This window comes from Dryas octopetala, chromosome 9 (genome assembly GCF_963921425.1).
Source record: "Dryas octopetala chromosome 9, drDryOcto1.1, whole genome shotgun sequence".
Lineage (NCBI taxonomy): Eukaryota > Viridiplantae > Streptophyta > Magnoliopsida > Rosales > Rosaceae > Dryas > Dryas octopetala.
In genome coordinates this window covers 14983399-15000482 of record NC_141374.1, presented here as the reverse complement: position 1 = coordinate 15000482, position 17084 = coordinate 14983399, and the positions used below count along the sequence as shown (strand labels likewise).

Here is a 17084-nt window from a genome sequence, read left to right as displayed (position 1 = left end):
CTAGACTAAGTGGCAGCTTTCTTACCCCTTTGTGCAACTTCCATAAGCAAGGCAATCGGTCATTCATGAAGAAGGCAGCTCCAACTCCAAGCTCATCAACCCATGGCACCAATTCGCACCAAGCCCAGTAGATTCATCAATGCATGAACATGATATGCCAATGTGGGATTCTAAAACAAAGATCAACCTTCTCAAGCTATAGGCATGAAAAGGTTGATATTGAATCCTTCAACTAAAATCTAAAATAAATGTGTTTGAAGAATGTATGAAAAGATTTAAGCACTCAAACCCATTTAGAATTTTAAATGAAACAAAACAAGTTCAGGAAATCTTTTTGATTTTTCAAGAATTAAAAGACCATATTCTGAAAATGTTAAAGATGAGCACTTAACCTCAAAAATACCCAGGCATAAAACCCGAAAAATACACACCCAAAGTGCTCATGCGCCACACCAAAAAGATCTGAACAGAATGCCCCTTATACCCGTATACACCCACGCAACTTTCATGTTTGCCCGAGCCACGTGGAAGCCAATCAATGGCTGTCCACAAGAGACGAATGAGGGGCATATTCTCTTTGTCCTAGAGGGGTATCCTAGTATTACTAAGGATAGGAATGAGGAGCTGTAAAAAGGAATTTTGCTTTATTTTGCAAAAATCAGAAATGGGGAAGATGATGAATAGTGCTGATGTGTGAAGGTGTGTGGTGTGAATGGCAAAGGAGCAATCAGATCTGATTGATACAGTAGGGGAACCAAGCCATGTGCAATGCACATGCATGTTTAGTAAAAAACAGAACATGGGCTTTCAATGAAATGGGCTGTAAGAGTAAAACCCGAAATGGCCCCACTGTAGTGACTGTGACTTAAGTATCAACCACTGTACGTGAAAAACATTGTTCTTTATGATCAGTGAATGACTAGTCAAATAGACAAAAAACTGTTAATTTCATGAAATGAATGAAGTGCAGTATAACTTGTGTCTTTGTTCATTCTTGACTTCTTCAATGCAGCTGAACTTGTCCTTAATCTAGTCTAGAGCTTGTGAGTGTTTAACTAAAAATAAATACAATTGTTTTGACGAGGAAAATAGCCAATATAACAAATCCTAGAAACTAACACACACCCCCATCCCCAGCTCCCCCCCGTGCACACCCCACCGCTCACCTGCAAATTTCTTTTTTTTTTCTTCTTCATCGTCGAAGCCCACCCCCCATCCTTTCTCTTCTTTTTCTTCTTCCCCCCACCCCAGCCACCTCCTCTCGAGCCCTCCCCTCCTCACATCTCTGAGCCCTCCCCAATCCCTCCTCCCCGCATGCACCACCTACAAACAGCCACCACATTCTTCACCTTTCTCTCTTTCTCTCTCTCTCTCTCTCTCTTTCTCTCTATCTATCTTTCCCTCTCTCCTCTCACCCAAGCAGACATCCAAACAAATTTAAAAAAAAAAATTGCAGCGGGTTCGGTGGACCTGTGCCGAACCCGGTGGTTTCGTTCAACAGGTACCCGCCGAATAGAATAGGATTGTTCGTGGGTACCTACCAAACGAAACCATCGGGTTCGGCACTGGTCCACCGAACCTGCTCCAATTTTTTTTTAACTTCTCTTCTCTCCGGCGCGCGACGGTGAGCTAGCTGGAAGAAGGGAGGTGGTCGGGGTAGGGGGAAGAAAAAGAAGAGAGAGTGGGGTGGTCGGGGTAGGGGAAGAAAAAGAAGAGAGGGTGGGGTGGTCGCCGGTGGTGGTAGGCTGCTCGGGGATGGGTGTGTGCCGGAGAGAGGAGAGGTGGGGAGGAGGTGTGTGGGTGAGGGGGTGTGTACGGGGGGGGGGGGAGATGGGGATGAAGTGTGTGTGTGTGTGATTTTTTTTTTTTTTCTGTTTAGGAAGGGTGTGCAAAAAGAAAAATGGATGGGGTATAAGGTCTTTTTCCTTGAGTTTTTTTTTTTTTTTTTTTTTTTTTTTTTTTTTTTTAAGAAAGGATGTGCAAAAAGAAGAAAAGGGTGTGCAAATAGCAGCCCTCTAAATTAACTCATAGTCAGTTCTTTAAACACATGACAACATTTTAGATAAGAGGTGAGCATACATCTAAGTTAAAGAGGGTGAGCAAAGCTGCTTTCTTAACAATAATGCCCCGTGTGACTTGATCGACAATATTTAAATGGCCCCAGGAGTTGACTTTTTTTATTTTTTATGATAAACTTGTTTGAAAGTGGCTAATAATAGAAGTTATTGGAGTTAGTTTAAGTGGTGATGGTAGGTGGGGTAAAGATTATGATTAGGTTAGAGATAAGAGCTGTGACTTTAAAACTAGAATTCAAGATTAACAATATTTGGATCATCGTCAACAGCCCCAAGGGCATGATCCCCCCAAGGGGCATGATCAACAATACTTAATTAAATGGTGACATGGAAAAGATTAGTTCCATCCCTTCACCCTTCACCCTTCACCCTTCAACGGTACTGAAGAGTTCGACATTAATTAAGTTATACTAATTCAACTCGGTAATGCCACACATATGCAGCTCCAGTACCAATTTCTTCTATTAACAGTTAGGGTTAAATACATTTTTGGTCCACGAACTTTGAGCGGTTTCTCAATTTGGTCCACAAATTTTGAAACGTGATAAAAATAACCCCGAATTATCCAATTTGTGTCAATTCAGGATTTTCCGTTCAAATATCTAACAGAAGCTGACGTGGCCGTTAAACGCTGACGTGGCGCACATTTCGTGTCACCTCTTTTATTTTATTTTCAGATTTTTTCTATTTTCCTATTTTTATAAACTTTAAAATTTAATTAAAAATAGCTCCGGACTCATAAAAATACATGAAAAATTCCTACAACCTCGTCTTAACTAGTCCAAATTTATTATGGGACCAAATTACCAATTTGTCCTTTGAGAGTTTCTAAAAAATTTGGGAAGTCTAAATTTGCCCTCTAAGACCGAGAGGTCTTTTGGGTAGTAAGTGTTCACGAGAAAGGTAGTGTTAGTTTTTAGAAGACCAACGGTGCAAACCTCATATTTTTTGAAGTTCGGGAGATTATTCTATGAATTTCCAAAGAGTCTAGAGTATTTTAATTTTTTAGAAATAAATTTGAACTTCCCAAATTTTCTGGAAACTCTCAGAGGGCAAATTGGTAATTTGGCCCCATAATAAATTAGTACTAGTTAAGGCGAGATAGTAGGAATTTTCCGTGTATTTTTATGAGTCCGGAGCTATTTTTAATTAATTTTTAAAGTTTATAAAAATAGGAAAATAGAAAAAATCTGAAAATAAAATAAAAGAGGTGACACGTGGCGCACATTCAGTGCGCCACATCAGCATTTAACGGCCACGTCAGCTTCCGTTAGATATTTGGACGGAAAATCCTGAATTGACACAAATTGGATAATTCGGGGTTATTTTGTCACGTTTCAAAATTGGTGCACCAAATTAAGAAATCACTCAAAGTTCGTAGACCAAAAATGTATTTAACCCTAACAGTTATTAATTGGATTGATTTCCATGATTAGTAGTATAAGCATGGGATCAACAACCTTACTTGAAACAAAGAAAGCAACTTATGAACTACTGTATCCCCTGCATTAGATTTATTTATGTACATATAAAACAGAATGTGTGAGTTGTGACAATTTTAACCAATAATCAAGTTTAAGTTCAACATTGGTGCATGTATCAGTACTGTTGTTCTGTTATATTGATCTGTAAATACTCTCTCCCTCTCCAGCTTTACTTCCTATGGCTTCAAGTAAAGCAGCAATCACGTTAGTGGCGATTCTGTTTGTTTTATAGTTTGAGTGAGTGTCAAGTTTGAATTAATTTATGAGTTTAACAATATTTGATCAATATTGTCAAATGGGATTAATACCATTTTGCTCCCCCGACTATTACACTTGTATCAGTTTGCTCCCCAGACTTCTAATTTGGAAAATTAAGGACTCTGACTTTTTCAATTTTGCCAATTGAGGTTCTTTTGTCAATTTACACATTTTTTATCCAAATCTTTGAGGGCAAAATGGTCCCTTCCAATTAGATCTTATCATTTTTTCCTCATGCATCATTTTTCCTCTTTTATTTCTTGCTAAATTTTGCTTGATCATCTCGACATTTTAGATGAAAAATGTATAAATTGACGGAATAATCTTAATTGGCAAAATTGAAAAAGTCAGGGTCCTTAATTTTCCAAATTAGAAGTCTGGGGAGCAAACTGATACATGTGTAATAGTCTGGGGAGCAAAATGACATTAATCCCTTGTCAAATAGAGAGAAAAGCGAGAGAGTGCAAGAGAGAAATTGGAAGAGATCAGTGTGTATTATTCCATTGGGGTAAGCCCTTATATAAACTAATTACATGAGGAGTAGAAAAGTTAATGCATGTGAAATTGAAAATCTATTTATATTCCCTGTATCTAAATTTCAGAAAGAAAATGGAGTAGCAACAGCTTTAAGATGATATTTTCTGTGTGTGGCTATGCCAGTGGATTCAGTCATGTCTACATCCTCTGGTGTTGCTCCCCCAGGCAATTCCCAATTGAACTTGTACACCAGATTTGCCAACGCAACCTCAAGAAGAGTCATGGCAAAATGAATTCCTGGGCAGCGCCTCCTGCCACTCCCAAATGGAAGCAAATCGAAGTCGTTTCCTATATAATCTACATCACTATTCATGAACCTCTCTGGCTCGAATTCCTCGGGTTTGTTGTATGCCTTGGGATCTCTTCCAATTTGCCATGCATTCACCATAACTTGTGTGTTGGCTTTGATGTCGTAACCATTTACTTTCACATCTCGGGTCGATTTGTGGGGTAATAGTAATGTAAATGGAGGATGTAACCGAAGAGCCTCCTTCAACACTGCCTTCAAGTAGGGCATTCCAACCAAATCATCCTCTGTTATTATGTCTTCTCTGTTTCCAACTAATCCCCTTACCTCTTTTTGCAATTTGTTCATGACCCTTGGATGCCTTAGAAGTTCAGCCATTGTCCAGTCTATGGCTGTATACGAGGTATCAGTGCCAGCAGCAAACACATCCTACAAGAATATTATCAACCAAGGTTGACAAAATATAAGTGACCTCAAACTAATACATAGATACGTGTAGAGAGAGAGAGAGAGAGAGAGAGAGAGAGAGAGAGAGAGAGAGTTACCAGGATGATAGCCTTTATGCTATCTCTTTCAATAGGAACACTAAGGGTGTTTTGTTTCTGAACATCAAGTAAAACGTCCACAAAATCCTTGTCATCATCCTCCTTCTCAACGCTAGCATCCATATGCTCTTGAACCACTTTGTCTAAAAAGTCATCAAACCTCTTAGCCATCTTGTCTAATTTAGCGTCCACACCATTGACATAGGTGAACCAAGAAAGCCATGGGATAAAGTCCCCAATAATGAGTGCTCCCAATAATTCTATAAACTCTTCAAAAAGCTGCTTAAACTCCCTCCCACTTTCGCCATTGCTGTACTTCCTCCCCAGAGCCGCTCTACTGATAACATCACTAGTAAGCGTCATAAGCGTTTCGGTTAAATTCACAACTGATGATGATGAGGAGGACTGCTTTATCTTGTTGATCATGGATTTCATTTCCTCTTCCCTAACAGCACGAAAAGATCGAACCCTTTTGTTGCTGACAAGATTTAACACACATACACTTCTCGTCTGCCTCCAATACTCACCATATGGCGCCGTTGCTATGTCTTTATAATTGTAGACAAGCTTCTCAAAGACAGTGGACTTGGGTCTGTCGGAGAATGTGAGATCATGGGTTTTCATGATCTCGCAGGCAGCCTGAGCCGATGAGACAACAAGGATTGGCTTGCTTCCGAAATGGAGGAGCATGAGAGGGCCATGGCGTAGAGATAAAGCTTCAAGTGAGCGATGAAGGTACAAACCCAATTGGTGAAGGTTTCCAATGATGGGGAGCTTTGGTGGAGAAGGTGGTGGGTTTAATGTTGGAGTGGTAGTAGTGGAGGACCGTTTGTATACAAGGGTGAGGAAAATGGGCAGAAGAAGTAGTGTGATGTAAAAAGGTTGCAGCAAAGAGAAGAATGCTTCAAGAGCATTAATATTCAGCTCTTGCAACATTTTCAGGAGATTTAACATCTTCTTCTTCTCTCTATGTTTATGTGTACGGTTTTATATATATATATATATATATGAATTTTGGTGGTCCATTTATATAGAAGATCTATATCAGTGCCACTGGGCTTTGCCACTTGCTGATCAACATATTCAACATTAACAAGTCCGCAGCCCCATGTCATACGATGGCCCACAATATTCACTAGATGCCTACTGTCAGTCTGCCGCCAACAATTTAACTGTTAAAATAATAGATTTACTAGATTCCGGTCGCATTAATACACCTTAGTAACTACTCACTTTGAATCAGGGCACTGACTATATTTTAAAAGCACACCAAAGGAGAAAGAAAATTGTTTTTTAAAAAACAGAAAAAAGAAAAAAGGAGAAAGAAAAATTGACGGAACGACAAAATTGCAATCAAGGAAGACTGGAAGAGTAGCACGCAAGAGATATTTGTTGTTTACTTTCATGCAAAGGCATTTTCAGCTTTGACGACCCTTCTGGCCCTCTGTCTCTCTGTCACTCTGTCACTCTGTCTCTCTGTCTCTCTGTCTCTATCTCTTGAATGGGGTCAGAACAGGTGAGCTGGATCTAGAGAAGGACCTTATTACCCCTAGAGAGAACCAAGACTTTACCTTTGATAGGTGCTGCAGATTCAAAATAACATCCATTAGAGCATCTGTAAATTGGTTTTGTCTATAGTTATATCATGGTTACAGCAATAGCAAAATCAATGGTGCAATGCTATAGCACCGTTAAGGATGAGGAAAATGTGCACAAGTAGTAGTGTGAAGGAAAAAGGTTGAAACAAAGAGAAGAATGCTTCAATATTCAACTTCTGTAGCATTTTCAGGAGATTTAATTAACATCTTCTTTTTCTCTATGTATCTATGTGTTATATATGTGATTGATTTTACAATCATTTTGATGTCAAACCACCAAACCCGAGTTAATAAACATGAAGTTAATTATGTTAAATTTCTCTAATGCTAGGCATTAGGCATGCAGCTCCAGTACTAATTTGTTTTATCAAATAGTTATTTGATTTCTACTTCTATAATTATTATTATAAGCATGGGATCAAAGAAAAAGCACCCTTTGGTATAAGATTTAAAATCCGTCTCCCAGCACTTAATTCATCGAAACTTGTTATTTAATGTTGAAAGTGCATGTCATGGAATTGATAAAAGGTGAACACAAGCATATTGTGATATGCTTACAAATTTGGATTCTAAGCTATACTTGTTTTTGCTTGTTTTAAATACTAACTATGTATTATAAATTCGAGGATTATGAATCCATAAATGATAAATGTGACAAAGTGTTATGATTCCATTTTCCCTTTTACTCAAACATCTTTGAATTTATGATATTACAAAGCTAAGATTAAAAGTTATCCACTGAATTTGTTGGCAGAGCGCCTTACTCACAAATATTATCCGATCAAAAGGTCGAGAACCTCTACCCATCGGGGATGTCCATCCAGAAGCTGTATCGTTTCGTGTGATTGATCTGTAGGGGTATGCTTTTTCCTGCATTTTCAAAGTTATCACATAGAACTCGAGAGCAGAGCAACTGGTTTTCATTCGATGAATTAAGTTGTACATCTCTTTGTCTTCAAATTTTTAAACAACTCAAGCATACTCATCTTTAAGGTTTCCTTTTTTCTTTTAAATTGGCGAATTGCTATTCATGTTGGTCGAATTTATGTCACAATCTAAAATGACTTTCTTTATACATAAGCAAGCCTGCATAATACTTATTCAAGTAATACAACCCTAAGAAAGACAAATGCTAGCATAATTGATTTAAGGCCATACTCATTACACGAGTAGGTATGTTTTTCCTCCATCTATATTCAGAAAGAAAATGGAGTAGCAACCGCTTTGAGACGAAGTTTTCTGTGTGTGGCAATGCCAACGGATTCAGTCATGTCTAAATCCTCTGCTCTTGCTCCATCAGGCAATGCCCAATTGAACTTGTGCACCACATTTGCCACAGCAAGCTCATTAACAGCCATGGCAAACTGAATTGCTGGGCACCGCCTCCTGCCAGCCCCAAATGGAATCAATTCGAAGTCGTTCCCTTTATAATCTATATCACTATTCAAGAACCTCTCTGGCTCGAACTCCTCGGGTTTGTTGTATGACTTGGGATCTCTTCCAATTGCCCATGCATTCACTATAACTTGTGTGTTGGCTTTGATGTCATAGCCATTTACTTTCACATCTTGGGTGGAATTGTGGGGTAATAGTAATGTAAATGGAGGATGTAAGCGAAGAGCCTCCTTCATCACTGCCTTCAAGTAGGGCATTCCAACCAAATCATCCTCTGTTATTATGTCCGCTCTGTTTCCAACTATCCCTCTTACCTCATTCTGCAATTTGTTCATGACTCTCGGATGCTTTAAAAGCTCAGCCATTGCCCAGTCTAGGACTGTGTGTGTGGTATCTGTCCCACCAGCAAACACATCCTACAAGAATAGAGAGGGAGAGAGATACTTAGACAGATAGATCGATAAATAGAGGGAGAGAGAGAGAGAGAGAGAGTTACTTACCAAGATGATAGCCTTTACGCTAACTCTATCAATAGGAATACCAAGCAAGTTTTCTTTCTGAATATCAAGTAAAACGTCCACAAAATCCTTTTGATCATCCTTTTTCTCAATACTACAATCCATATGTTCTTGAACTACATTATCTAAAAAGTCATCAAACCTCTTAGCGATCTTGTCTAATCTAGCGTCCACACCATTGACATAGGTGAACCAAGAGAGCCATGGGATATAGTCCCCAATAATGAGTGCTCCCAATAACTCTATAAACTCCTCAAAAAGCTCCTTAAACTCCTTCCCGCCTTCGCCGCTGTACTTCTTCCCCAGAGCCGCTCTACAGATAACATCATTAGTAAGTGTCATAAATATTTCGGTTAAATTCACAACTGATGATGATGAGGAGGACTGCGTTATCTTGTTGATCATGGATTTGGTTTCCTCTTCTCTCACAGCACGAAAAGATCGAACCCTTTTGTTGTTTACAAGATTTAACACACATATACTTTTCACCTGCCTCCAATACTCGCCATATGGCGCCGTTGCTACGTCTTTGCGATTGTAGATGAGCTTCACAAAGAGGGTGTTCTTGGGTCTGTCGGAGAATATGAGGTCATGGGTTTTCATGATCTCGCGGGCACCCTGAGCTGATGAGACAACAACGACTGGCACGCTTCCGAAATGGAGGAGTATGAGAGGGCCATGGCGTTGAGATAAGGCTTGAAGTGAGCGATGAAGGTACAAGCCTAATTGGTGAAGGTGTCCAATGATGGGGAGCTTTGGTGGAGAAGGTGGTGGGTTCAATGTTGGAGTACTACTGGAGGACCATTTGTATACAAGGATGAGGAAAATGGGCAGAAGAAGTAGTGTGAAGTAAACAGGTTGCAACAAAGAGAAGGATGCTTCCATATTCAGCTCTTGCAGCATTTTCACGAGTTAACACCTTCTTCCTTCTTCTCTATGTTTATGTGTACGTATAATCAATGTGTATGTGTTATATAACTTATATATTTGATTTTATGGTGTCCATATATATAAGATCTAGATAAGAGCAACTGGGCTTTGCCACTTCCTGATCAAGATTTTTCAACATTAACAAGTCCGCAGACCCATGTCATACGATGATGATAAACAATATTATTTAAATTGCCCCCGAGTCGAATGAGACAATTTTTTTTTAATGGTAAACTTCTTTGAAATTAATGTAAAACCTAGCGCCACATATTTGGAAGTTCTTTTCTACAAAAAACTGAAGTTTGACATTGGTGAATGTATTGGTATATACTATTCTTTTTAATTTTATAATTAACAAAAAATATTAGTATATTTATTATAACATGTTCCGATGTTTTATTTATTTAAATTTGAGTTCACAACACATGCGTTTTACTTGATAAATTGCAACATGAAAAAAGTTTTATTAAGTTTTAGTGAAAGTATTTTTGAAAATTTTTTTGTTAAACTCTAATTATTTATTTAGTGGTATTTGTTCTACGCTGTTGAAAAATATTCCATATTTGCATCTCCCTGCCTAAATAAAAGAAAAAAGCAACAATTAAATGTCAACTGCCCACCAACAATTCCACTGTGTAAATAACTGATTTACTAGAGTCCGGTCACATTAATACACCTCAAGGGACCGCTTTTTTCATTTTTTATCGAATAATTAGTGACTATAATGTGCACGACGATGACTATAATTGTTGACTCTAGTGCACTACGAAGTCTACGATGACTATTATTTAAAATTGCACACCAAAGGAGAAAAGAAAATTTGCTGAAACGACAAAATTGCAACCAAAGCAAGAGGAACACGCACACTTGAGACTAGAGAGAAATTTGTTGTTTTCACGCAAAGGCATTTTCAGCTTGATGACCCTTCTTTTTCTCTGCAATTCATGACTCTCTCTCTCTAGAAGGACCTTATTACCCCTGGAGGGAACCAAGTCTTTACCTTCTATCGTGATAGGGGCTGTAGGTTCAGAATAGCTAGCATCCTTAGTAGCAGGTACCCACTTAACCACATATCTCCTCTCACAATTAGGAACTAATTAATTAAGCTCTATATTCATAACCAAAAATTAATGTGTTTAACATGAATTAATTGGTGTATCAGTCTTCTTAATTTCTTCATGTTGCACAGTGTCATTATTGGATGGATATATAAAAGATATGCAGTACACAAGTATATGATATATATAGCATGCATGTGTACCACTAGTTTTTGAGTAATGCTATATGCATAACATTTACTAATAAAACACATCCCTCTCCACAATTCCGCGCGTCGATTTTATGGTGCGAGATGTGATCAATAATGAAATTAGAAAATGTGGTACAAATAATACTTTCATTCTTCTCTTTATGTGAGTCTTTATGCTAATTCTATCAATACGAAAACAAGCTTAAAGATTTCTTATCAAATAGTACTTTCACTTAGCATTCTATCTAAAATATCATCAAACCGTTGCTTACCTTCTCTAATTTAGTGTCCAAACCATTGACATGGCTCGATTTTTATTAAATAAGAAACAGAAAATTACAAGACAAAGTGGACAAGATATCCACAAAAAATCAGGGCAAGCATAAACAATACATACCCTATCCAAGCTAACAATCTAATAATTGAACAGAACAAATCACATCAACAAGAACAATACAATCACACAAACAAAACCAACCTAGAAACCTTAATAACTGCAGCTTTCAAATCTGACCAAATAATAGATAAAAGATGCCTAAAAGATGCCTTCTTTAGCCTTTCAAGTTAAAGACTAAGGCAGGAAAAAGAATGGAATCGTCGTCGTTTAAAACAGAATGGAACAATCTGGTTTCCATCTTCTGCAATGATCAGGTCTAGATGATACAATTCGAACATTTCCCACCACAATTGCAAATCAATGTATTTCATAAAGAAAATGGAATAGAAACCGCTTTAAGAGGATATTTTCTATGTGTGGTTGCACCAGTTGATTCAGTCATGTCTAAATCCTCCAATCTTGCACCACCAGGCAATGCCCAATTGAACTTGTGCACCAGATTTGCTAAAGCAATCTCATCAACAGCATTGGCAAAATGAATTCCTGGGCAGCCCCTCCTGCCAGCCCCAAATGGAATCAGTTCGAAGTCGTTCCCTTTATAATCTACACTACTATCCATGAATCTCTCTGGCTCAAACTCCTCTGGCTTGTTGTATGACTTGGGATCTCTTCCAATTGCCCATGCATTCGTCAAAACTTGTGTGTTGGCTTTAATGTTGTAACCATTTATTTCCACATCTTGGGTTAACTTCCTGGGAAATAGTAATGGAATGGGAGGATGTAAGCGAAGAGTCTCCTTCATCACTGCTTTCAAGTAGTGCATTCCAACCAAATCATCCTCTGTTACGTCTGTTCTGATTTCAACTATCCCCCTCACCTCCTTCTGCAATTTGTTCATGACCCTTGGATTCCTTAAAAGCTCAGACATTGCCCACTCTAGGGCTGTATATGTGTTGTCAGTGCCAGCAATAAACATATCCTACAAGAATTAATATTGATTAACCAAGGTTGATTAAATTAATTAATTGAAAGTGCTATGTAATATCAGAGAGAGAGAGAGAGAAACTGTTTGTAATTAAGAGAGGGAGAGAGAGTCAATTACCAAAATGAGAGCCTTTATAGTAACTCTATCAATAGGAAAACCAAGCAAGTTTTCTTTGTGAATCCCAAGTAAAACTTCAACAAAATTCTTTCCATCATCCTCCTCAATATGAACATGACCATGATGATTTTCACTCTCTGAACTAGTATCCATATGCTCCTGAACTACTCTGTCCATAAAGTCATCAAACTTTTTAGCCATCTTGTCTAGTCTAGCATTCAAACCGTTGACATGGCTCAACCAAGCAAGCCATGGGATATAGTCCCCAATAACAACAGCTCCCAATAACTCCATAAAATCCCTCAAAAGCTCCAGAAACATTCTACCATCTTCTTCATCACTGTACTTCTTCCCAATTGCCGCTCTGCAGACGACATTATTAGTAAACGTCCCCAAAATTTTGCTTAAATTCACAACTGATGATGATGTTGATGAGGAGGAGGAGGATATGCAAGACTGCATTATCTTGTTGATCATGGATTTCGTTTCCTCCTCTCTCACAGCTTGAAAAGACCGAACCCTTTTGTTGCTCAAAAGATTTAGAACGCATATACTTCTCAGCTGCCTCCAATACTCACCGTAAGGTGCAGTTGCAACGTCTTTGTAATTGTAGAGAAGCTTCTTAAAGACAGTCATCTTGGGTCTGTCAGAGAATATGAGGTCATGGGTTTTCATGATCTCGCGGGCAGCCTCAGCTGACGAGACAATGAGGACTGGCAGGCTTCCGAGATGGAGGAGCATGAAAGGGCCATGGCGTTGAGATAAGGCTTGAAGTGAGCGATGAGGGTACAAGCTTAATTGGTGAAGGTTTCCGATGATAGGGAGCTTTGGTGGAGAAGGGGGTGAGTTTGTTGGAGTAGTGGAGGACCATTTGTATACAAGGATGAGGAAAATTGCCACAAGTAGTAGTGTGAAGGGAAAAGGTTGCGACAAGGAGAAGAATTTTTCACTATTCAGCTCCTTCAGCACTTGCAAGCTGAGATTTAACATTCTTCTTCTTCTTCTCTATGTTTATGTGTATAATATGTGATTATGGTGGTCCATTAGATCATGATCAGAGCCTGCGTACTTTGCCTCTTGCTCAATATTCGGTCACAATAATACATCTGAAAGGGTCTCTTTTTTCATACTTTCTTGAATAATTAGTAACCATTCACTTTGAATTTATGTGTAGTACGATGGCCCACGCCCAAAGCACACCAAAGGAGAAGAGGTCAAAATGATGAAACGACCAAATTGCAAGCAAGAGGATCCAAATGCAACCACCGAGCACACACTTAAGACTGGAGAAAAATATATACAGGGATTTGATTAAGACACAATTAAGGGGTTGTCTAACAATATGAGACAAAATGTTACAACTTTTTTAAGATAAACTTCCTTGTATATAAAAACAAAACAGCATATGTGGCAATTTGTTTGGGATCTCTCCCCAGTTGGTATAAGCTTTAAATAGTAAAGTAACTGATCGATCATTTTGAATCTAAGTGCACTATGATTAGTAATATGAAACCCAGTTTATTAAACTTTCAAACCACAAGACAAACTGGACAAGATATCCACACCAACAATAAGGCCAAGCATAAACAATACAAACCCTGCCCAAGCTTAATAATAGAACATAATAAATTACATCAACAAGAAAAATTCAAAAAGGAAATGGAATAGCAACGGCTTTAAGAGGATACTTTCTATGCACGGTAATACCAGTGGATTCAGTCATGTCCAAATCCTCTGCTTTTGCTCCATCAGGCAATGCCCAATTGAACTTGTGCACCACATTTGCTAAGGCAATCTCATCAACAGCCATGGCAAACTGAATTCCTGGGCAGCCCCTCCTGCCAGCCCCAAATGGAATCAATTCGAAGTCATTCCCTTTATAATCTACACTGCTATTCAAGAACCTCTCTGGCTCGAACTCCTCAGGTTTGTTGTATGACTTGGGATCTCTTCCAATTTGCCACATATTCGTCAAAACTTGTGTGTTGGCTTTAATGTCGTAACCATTTACTTTCACATCTTGAGTCGACATCTTGGGAAATAGTAATGGAAGTGGAGGATGTAAGCGAAGAGTCTCCTTCATCACTGCCTTCAAGTAGTGCATTCCAACCAAATCATCCTCTGTTATGTCTCTTCCGGGTTCAATTAACCCCCTTAACTCATTCTGCAAATTTTTCATGACTCTTGGATGTTTTAAAAGCTCAGACATTGCCCAATCTAGGACTGTATACGTGGTATCAGTGCCACCGGTAAACACATCCTACAACAAGAATATTGATTAATTAAACAATGTTGTTACAATATTTGGAGGCTGATTGAAGTTTTCTAATAGATATGTGCGGATATCGATTAATCAACCTTAATTGATATATATAGCTGCCCTTGGTTTATTAACATAGCAGTAGAAAACACACTGTTGAAGTTTTCTGATAGATAGATAGAGAGATATAGGGAGACATGTGTGTGTATATATATATATATATATTTATAGAATTAATTACACTTACACTCTTGAGGTTTATCGTCTTTTCACATACACTCTATGAGGTTTCAAAAATTACACATACACTCCATGAGGTTTCAAAACTGTTGCATATAACCCCCTATAGTGAGACGAAAAAAGATGAGAAATTATGCAAAAAGGCATGCTCAGGGGTTAAATGACCTGATTACTCAAAGTGTAAGGTTCAACCTCACTATAAATATTTTATTTTTTGTTTATTTATTTTTTTCTCTTGTAGGGGATTATATGTAATAGTTTTGAAACCTCAAGGGATGTATGTGTAATTTTTGAAACCTCAGGATGTGTATGTGAAAAGACGATAAAACTCAAGAGATGTAAATGTAATTAACTATATATATATATATATATATATATATATAGAGAGAGAGAGAGAGAGAGAAAGAGGGAGAGAGAATTAATTACCAAAATGACAGCCTTTATACCAACTCTATCAAGAGGAAATCCAAGCAAGTTTTGTTTCTGAATCCCAAGTAAAACGTCCACAAAATCCTTTTGATCATCCTCTTTCTCAATATGAATATGGCCATCATTTCCACTCTCTAAACTATCCATATGCTCTTGAACCACTCTATCTAAAAAGTCATCTAACTGCTTAGCCACCTTGTCTAATCTAGCATCCAAACCACTGACATGGCTCCACCAAGAAAGCCATGGGATATAATCCCCAATAACGATACCTCCAAATACAGCCGTCAATTCCCTGAAAAGCTCCATAAACACCTTCCCACCACCCCCACCACTGTACTTTCTCCCTAAAGCCACTCTACAAATAACATCATTAGTAAGCATCATAAACATTTCACTTAAATTTGAAACTGATGATGATGTGGAGGAGGAGAATATACAGGACTGTTTTATCTTGTTTATCATGGATTTGGTTTCCTCTTCTCTCACAGCTCTAAAAGACCGAACCCTCTTGTTGCTCAAAAGATTTAAAACACATATACTTTTCAGCTGCCTCCAGTACTCGCCATAAGGTGCTGTTACTACGTCTTTTTGATTGTAGACAAGCTTCTTAAAGACGGTCAAGCTAGGTCGGCTGGAGAATGCAATGTCATGGGTTTTCACGATCTCACGGGCAGCCTCAGCCGAGGACACAACAAGGACTGGCGCACTTCCGAAATGGAGGAGCATGAGAGGGCCATGGCATTGAGCTAAGGCTTGAAGTGAGCGATGAGGGCAAGAGCCTAATTGGTGAAGGTTTCCAATGATAGGGAGCTTTGGTGGAGAAGGTGGTGAGTTTGTTGGGGTGGTAGTGGAGGACCATTTGAATACAAGGATGAGGAAAATGGGCACAACTAGTAGTGTGAAGGAAAAAGGTTTCAACAAGGAGAAGAATGTTTCGTTAATATTCAGCTCCTGCAGCATTTGCAAGAGATTTGACATCTTCTTCTTCTTCAATTATCAATGTTTATGTGTAAATGTGGGTTATGTACTTAAATATGTGATTATGGTGGTCCATTTATAAGATCAAGATCGGAGCTTGGGCTTTGGCACTTGCTCAACATTCAACATTAACAATTTAATCATTGCCCATCCAATGATTCACATCCCATTACACCTCAACAGTACAGAAAACAACAGCAATTAATCCAATCAGGAGATGGGTCGAATCCGGCCTGAAGAATGCCTCAAATTTTATTTTGTTGATTGATTCGGAATCATTTTGATGTCAAACCACTGAACCATGCTTCTTCTTTTTTTAAAGGACACTAAACCAGACTTTTTTTTTTTGTTTTTTGTTTTTGGCCAGGGGACACTAAACTAGACTTGAACATGAAGTTTTATTCAGATTTTTTATAAATGCTACGCATGCAGCTTCCGTATACACAGGGCCGGCCCTGAGGGTAGGCGAGCTAGGCGACCGCCTAGGGCCCACCCACCCAAAGGGCCTCCAACTTGTAAGTTGGGCTTTTTAATTAAAAAAAAAAACAAAACTTTTTTTACTATTCTTTCTTTTAGTGTAGTTCTTCTTCATTTATTAACTATTCCTCTAATCATCTTTCTTTTCTAACTATTCCTTGTTGACTATTCATTCATCTTCATCATTCTCAGTCTCACAGTCCAGGGCCTCCTTCATCCATTTGACTATTCCTCTTAGTTGCTTTACACTTTGCCTCCTTTAATTAATATCGAGGAGTAAAGAAGCTCTAAAATTTGGTAACAAAGGTTTGTTAGCAGAGAATTTTGAATATAGATTGCTAAGAAGCTTGCTACTTGCAGCCTAAACCTTGCCACATGTATTAGTTATCTTTAAAACTAACTCCAGCTTTTGTGTACTTAAA

The 17084-nt window shown here is 38.4% G+C and overlaps 4 protein-coding genes across 4 annotated transcripts; all 4 read right to left on the bottom strand.

The window, feature by feature from the left end:
• Positions 1-4284: 4284 nt before the first annotated feature.
• LOC147274620 (cytochrome P450 736A117-like) lies at positions 4285-6130 on the bottom strand. The gene is made up of 2 exons (XM_086256497.1): positions 5147-6130; positions 4285-5030 (listed from the first exon to the last, which is right to left on the bottom strand). Exons 1-2 carry the CDS (start codon positions 6098-6100, stop codon positions 4416-4418), a joined length of 1569 nt encoding a protein of 522 aa, XP_086112623.1. The 5' UTR covers positions 6101-6130; the 3' UTR covers positions 4285-4415.
• Positions 6131-7647: 1517 nt separating this feature from the next.
• Positions 7648-9629, bottom strand: LOC147274619 (cytochrome P450 736A117-like). Its single transcript, XM_086257568.1, has 2 exons — positions 8640-9629; positions 7648-8555 (listed from the first exon to the last, which is right to left on the bottom strand). Exons 1-2 carry the CDS (start codon positions 9558-9560, stop codon positions 7941-7943), a joined length of 1536 nt encoding a protein of 511 aa, XP_086113694.1. The 5' UTR covers positions 9561-9629; the 3' UTR covers positions 7648-7940.
• A 1527-nt stretch (positions 9630-11156) lies between these two features.
• On the bottom strand, positions 11157-13357 carry LOC147274618 (cytochrome P450 736A117-like). Its single transcript, XM_086256570.1, has 2 exons — positions 12276-13357; positions 11157-12152 (listed from the first exon to the last, which is right to left on the bottom strand). The coding sequence occupies exons 1-2, from the start codon at positions 13263-13265 to the stop codon at positions 11541-11543; spliced, it is 1602 nt and encodes a 533-aa protein (XP_086112696.1). The 5' UTR covers positions 13266-13357; the 3' UTR covers positions 11157-11540.
• Positions 13358-13770: 413 nt separating this feature from the next.
• On the bottom strand, positions 13771-16185 carry LOC147274617 (cytochrome P450 736A117-like). The gene is made up of 2 exons (XM_086255918.1): positions 15202-16185; positions 13771-14535 (listed from the first exon to the last, which is right to left on the bottom strand). Exons 1-2 carry the CDS (start codon positions 16183-16185, stop codon positions 13924-13926), a joined length of 1596 nt encoding a protein of 531 aa, XP_086112044.1. The 3' UTR covers positions 13771-13923.
• Between the last annotated feature and the right edge of the window lie 899 nt (positions 16186-17084).

What these genes read in the sequence shown, in the direction of transcription:
- LOC147274620 (XM_086256497.1), bottom strand. Translation starts at nt 6,100, where the DNA reads ATGTTAAATCTCCTGAAAATGTTGCAAGAGCTGAATATTAATGCTCTT. An exon ending in GCATAAAGGCTATCATCCTG is followed by an intron (nt 5,031 to 5,146) that starts GTAACTCTCTCT and finishes ATATTCTTGTAG; the next exon opens with GATGTGTTTGCTGCTGGCAC.
- LOC147274619 (XM_086257568.1), bottom strand. Translation starts at nt 9,560, where the DNA reads ATGCTGCAAGAGCTGAATATGGAAGCATCCTTCTCTTTGTTGCAACCT. An exon ending in GCGTAAAGGCTATCATCTTG is followed by an intron (nt 8,556 to 8,639) that starts GTAAGTAACTCT and finishes CTATTCTTGTAG; the next exon opens with GATGTGTTTGCTGGTGGGAC.
- LOC147274618 (XM_086256570.1), bottom strand. Translation starts at nt 13,265, where the DNA reads ATGTTAAATCTCAGCTTGCAAGTGCTGAAGGAGCTGAATAGTGAAAAA. An exon ending in CTATAAAGGCTCTCATTTTG is followed by an intron (nt 12,153 to 12,275) that starts GTAATTGACTCT and finishes TAATTCTTGTAG; the next exon opens with GATATGTTTATTGCTGGCAC.
- LOC147274617 (XM_086255918.1), bottom strand. Translation starts at nt 16,185, where the DNA reads ATGTCAAATCTCTTGCAAATGCTGCAGGAGCTGAATATTAACGAAACA. An exon ending in GTATAAAGGCTGTCATTTTG is followed by an intron (nt 14,536 to 15,201) that starts GTAATTAATTCT and finishes TTCTTGTTGTAG; the next exon opens with GATGTGTTTACCGGTGGCAC.